Genomic DNA, 5,000 nt, shown 5'->3' on the forward strand with positions numbered 1-5,000 from the left:
ATATATATATATATATGTATATATATAATATGTATGCATATATATAATATGTATATATATATATATATATATATATATATATATATATATATATATATATATATATATATATATATATATATATATCTGTGTGTGTGTGTGTGTGTGTGTGTTTGTATTTGTATGTATATATATATATATATATATATATATATATATATATATATATATACACACATATATATACATATACATACACACACACACACACACATTAGAATTTTGGCAGAGGCCGCATGGTTGATTGCCTTGGGTGCCACCATCTGGAGGGGGCGTGGCGGCGCTCACAGAGACAAATAATAAATAGTAGCTCCAAATTCACGATTATGTATCAATAAATTCATCAAAATTCAAATATATTTTAGGTTACGAGGTTAATTTGTTAGTTCTATCTTCCATCTAGAAAATATGTGAAAAGTGATTTGATTAAAGTACGAATATTACATGTGTGTTTGTATATCTTATCCTATTTGTAATTAGGCCTTTTGCAAGGTTGCATTCATTCTGCTCTTCCTTGCAATATATAAACCTCCTTGCATTTGTAATAAAGCTCAAATGTAATGGAATTATGAGTGTATAATTGAGATTAGATTCCCTTAAAACCTTGGTACAAAGAGCTGCTGTATATTAGTAAGTTTGTACATCTAATTCATGGCCCTATGTAATTTATGATTCAATAATCACATGATTTTTTTTCTATCTGCTTAATTATTTACTCATGGTAAGTAACTGATACCCTGCTATATAAACCAACCCTAATTCAGGTTCATAATATGGCCATTATTTTTGTATCATTTGTGGATACTGTTCTATATATTTTTTTTTCTTCATATCTAGGTTCAATAGTTAATCCATACGTTCTTGCTCATTTTTCAGGATTCAAATGAACTAAATACTTGAAATATCAGTGTCAAATATTTACCACAAAGTATGCTACATTTCCGTTCATTAAATGTTATCAATATTATGTATTACATGGAAAATACATGTTCAGTATTGCTTTACTTAAATAGAAATGTACCAATGATGTTTGAATTCTATTTTATTCTATATTAATATTGTAGAATAATGTGCGAATTATCATGATGGTATGAATGATGTTAAGTCGGTAATAGCAGAGTAATCACTGGGGTGGATCGTGGCGAGAACCGGCCACGTACGCACGCACGCACGTCGCACGCCCTCCCAGCCACCCAAACAAACGCACACGCAAAGGCACACCCACTGGCACGCGCACACACACGCGCATGCACACGCACACACACACAGGTCAGGTCAATATAATTCTTAACAATTTTAGATATATGTATACATACATACATACATACATATATATATATATATATATATATATATATATATATATATATATATATATATTTATATATATATTCATATATATATATTCATATATATATATTCATATATATATATTCATATATATATATTCATATATATATATATATATATATATATATATATATATATATATATATATATATTCATACACACACACACACATACAGGATTAGCTAGGATTTCCAGGAAACTTAATTCTTATGAGGGCATATTCCTCCCCATTTGATGATACGAATTCACCAATTATTATAATTAGATTGTGGTTAGTTACTGCTTATCCATGCCCTTAGTTTGGTAAATGTATTCACATATTTTAATGGAATTTTGTTCTGTGTACCATAACCTAAAGCAAATTGGCTTATGAATATAAGCTGAAATTTGGCAAGCTATGCACCTTCTCTTATATAATCAGACAAGTTAAATTGACAATCAACTTGAATAACCATTTCATCCTGTGGTCACTGGTCCTGTATTTGGAGTACTTTACATATAAACAATATGTGTTTGGTGCAAGCAATATAGGCCTATGAACCCAAAGAACCCTACGAGGGTCAGTACTCCTTCAAGCATCATGTGGGCCTCATAGATTCCAACTGAAATTTCGCTTCACACAGCTTGTAGAATCAAGACCAGGACTGTCAGATCTTTTCTCTAATGATATCATGTACTGCCATGCCTATTGAAGCTTATCAACCATTCCAAAATTAAAGCCTTATCCTTGCATCTCTCAGGGGTAAGGAGTCCATCATTTTCAGTGATCATGATATCTATAAATACATTATCAGTGATGGCTATGCAGAGGGTAATGCTAAATCATCACATTTAAAAAAAAAACTTGCTCGCTGATAAGCAATTGTACTAAATGGCGAGGATTCAGATGTCTCCATATCCATGTCAAAGTGGCTTAGGTCTTGCAACAACTCCAAGGTATTCTGCTGATTAAATGCAAGTATGTCTTAATCAATTGTCATGTCATGCTTTTAGAAGAAGTTGCAGAAGACATTATAATGCCTCTTTGCGTCATCACAGGTAGAAACCACATATCAGGATGTCAGAGCATGGGAATAAGCCAGTGTTGGAGAATGTGATCACTGATCCTGAGGTGAGTGAACTTGGGATGAGTAGGTGAGAGTCTGAAGTCAGAGAACAAAGTCAGCACTGATAGGAAGACATTTATTCTCTTCAAAGTTTATGCTGAGAGTGCAAATGTTACTTCCAGGAAGTTCAAACCCATTGGATCTTAATGGGGATAGGACGAATTATATTGCCTATTACCAGCATCATTACAAACTGCTAAGAGAATCCGTCACCTACTGATCACGGTTGGGAAATTCCCCCTGTAGGACACCTTAAGATTCTTTAGGTAAGAGTAGTAGTGATAAATAGGTGTGTGTGTGTGGAGAATCCACCGCCTTAGATGAGGAGGAGCAGTCCATTAGTTACATAATTAAGCATTGGAATTTTGTAAATTGTTTGAATATTTTGTACTCTGATGTAAATTGGATTTTGGTGAATAAATGCATGACATTGCTGGTATTACATGACCCTGGAGTGCTATCTTCTTTCCTTATTAGTCAGAAAGATTATGTGCCATTTTGAAGGTTAATTAATAACATTTCAGATCATCAAAGGAATGTTAATTAGGAATTCCCGGTCTCAAAAGGACTCATAAAACAATGTACTGCACAGAAATATAGTCCAAACTCATGGGAAAATAATCATCAGTATGGGTTATTTTGGATCTAGAGGTGGGTTACATTTTTGTGAGGGACATGGATGTAAAATTTTCTATTTGAGCTTCCTACAAAAGAAATGCTCTGAGAACCAATGTATGCATTCCATAGTCATGTAATTGCTGACCAAACTAGGAGGGCTTACGTAAGTATGCATTTTTACTGTTCAATACAAATGAGGAAGCTTACAGAGCCCCCAAAGAAGTGTGATTGTCCTACTGCATTTGGCAACTCTGAGTATCAATATTCAAAGGAATTTCTTCTTTTGGCCCCCCATTAGGTCATGCTACTGTTTATATATACATTTAAATATTGCATCAATAAGGGTTTCTCCCATCCATGGAAGCAGTAATGATAAATCCATGAATGCATTTAATATGTTTATTGTATGGAGCGAATATTACAGTATCACATCTGACAGTTTTTGAGGAGATAATAGTTCAGTAATCCTAATAATATTATCAATATGAAATAATAATAACATAATAATAAAGCCACTTATAAATCATACAAAGAACTTAATCAGTGTGTTTGGCTTTCCTCTTGCGAGCAAAATGTGAAAGTGTCAACATAATCAGTGCTAGGGTAATGAGCGCTAGAAGCCTTTTGGGTGTGAAAATATCGTCCATCGACTTAATATCAGAGAGCATTTCTCCCGCTTGAACACAAAGAAAGTTATACGGCAGCAGACCTGAAAATAGATATGAAACTTAATAAACAATCATATAAAAAGACAAGCATGTGTTGCATCTTCAAAGGAGAGCTTCCTTTACTAGTATATATCATTCATATCTCTACAAAAAACAATTTCAATAGATACTAACCAAAGAATACAGACAGGAAGAACATAAGAAGTGGCACATTTACGTAGGGTGCCATTATGTTCAACAGCCAGTTTGGGGTCATGGGGAAAACTCTCAGACTTACTAAAAAGAGGAAAAGTTGGTGTTCATTCTCAGAAATCTGAAAGGCAAGAAAATCAATTTAAAACACAATTCATACTGAGATAATACAACAGTTCATTTTCCAATTTTCCATATAATATAAAATAAGGGTTTAAATCTGACGAAAACGACTCGCCTTCTCCTTAAACCACTGTATTCTTGTTGCAAACTTTCTTTGGATGATGGACTTTCCTACAAGCCGGGAGAGGAGAAAGCAGTTTGATGCCCCTGTAGCTGTCAGGATACAGCATAACGGGAAACCTAGAGGCCAACATCCCAACAAGGCTCCCCCAAGAAGATTCTGAAAGAGGAGATAAAGTAGTGTCTCCTTCGACTGACCGATTTGAATTTATATATACGTCAATCTGGATTGGTTTTTACCGATACGAGGAAAACACATACCAGCAGTGCAGATCCTGGTATCGCGAACGTTTGTTTGTATATGTACGCTGAAGAAAACAAGAAGACAACATAGTGCCAGTGGTCTTCCTTGTAAGCGCTTGAGACTCGTACCAGTTCTCGGAGATCGTCTAATGACTTTGGGAAGTGCAGGTCCTACAAAATAAGAAATCATTTTAGTGATAATGAATAATCTGATGAGTATAATAAAGTCTATACGTACACAAGGTCAACCTCACTACTGTGATGTTCTAGCAATGTCTATAGTTTGGAACAGTGATTTGAATATAGTAGTCATTAGTCATGAATGTTACTTGGAAACCTGTGGCTAATTGTTTATAATGTATCTAACTGTATTCTACAATTCTGCTCCATGTATTCTGACAAAGTATAGGTTCATAGATAAAGGTACAGAAGGAATCATTCATACAACCAGAGGTTAAATTTGATGTAGATTATTAATATGCAACTACATGATCATAACATGATATTGTCATTAAACAGCTGTGGAAATCTAATATTTGCA

The 5,000-nt window shown here is 33.9% G+C and overlaps 1 protein-coding gene across 9 annotated transcripts in view; it reads right to left on the reverse strand.

Moving 5' to 3' along the window:
• Positions 1-3,498: 3,498 nt before the first annotated feature.
• The window catches only part of LOC122255800 (transmembrane protein 41A), a 5,964-nt gene continuing 4,462 nt past the window's right edge, over positions 3,499-5,000 (reverse strand). For all 9 annotated transcript variants that reach the window (XM_043020107.2, XM_043020104.2, XM_043020103.2 and 6 more), the window contains 4 exons: positions 4,478-4,630; positions 4,212-4,376; positions 3,956-4,094; positions 3,499-3,822 (listed from right to left, as the gene is read on the reverse strand). In XM_043020107.2, coding sequence (XP_042876041.1) covers positions 3,650-3,822; positions 3,956-4,094; positions 4,212-4,376; positions 4,478-4,630 — 630 coding nt within the window. In that variant the 3' untranslated portion in view covers positions 3,499-3,649. The remainder of the gene's footprint in view (positions 3,823-3,955; positions 4,095-4,211; positions 4,377-4,477; positions 4,631-5,000) is intronic.

The sequence above is a fragment of the Penaeus japonicus genome, unplaced genomic scaffold, assembly GCF_977035675.1.
Source record: "Penaeus japonicus unplaced genomic scaffold, GWHDUDI00000001_assembly GWHDUDI00000017, whole genome shotgun sequence".
NCBI lineage: Eukaryota > Metazoa > Arthropoda > Malacostraca > Decapoda > Penaeidae > Penaeus > Penaeus japonicus.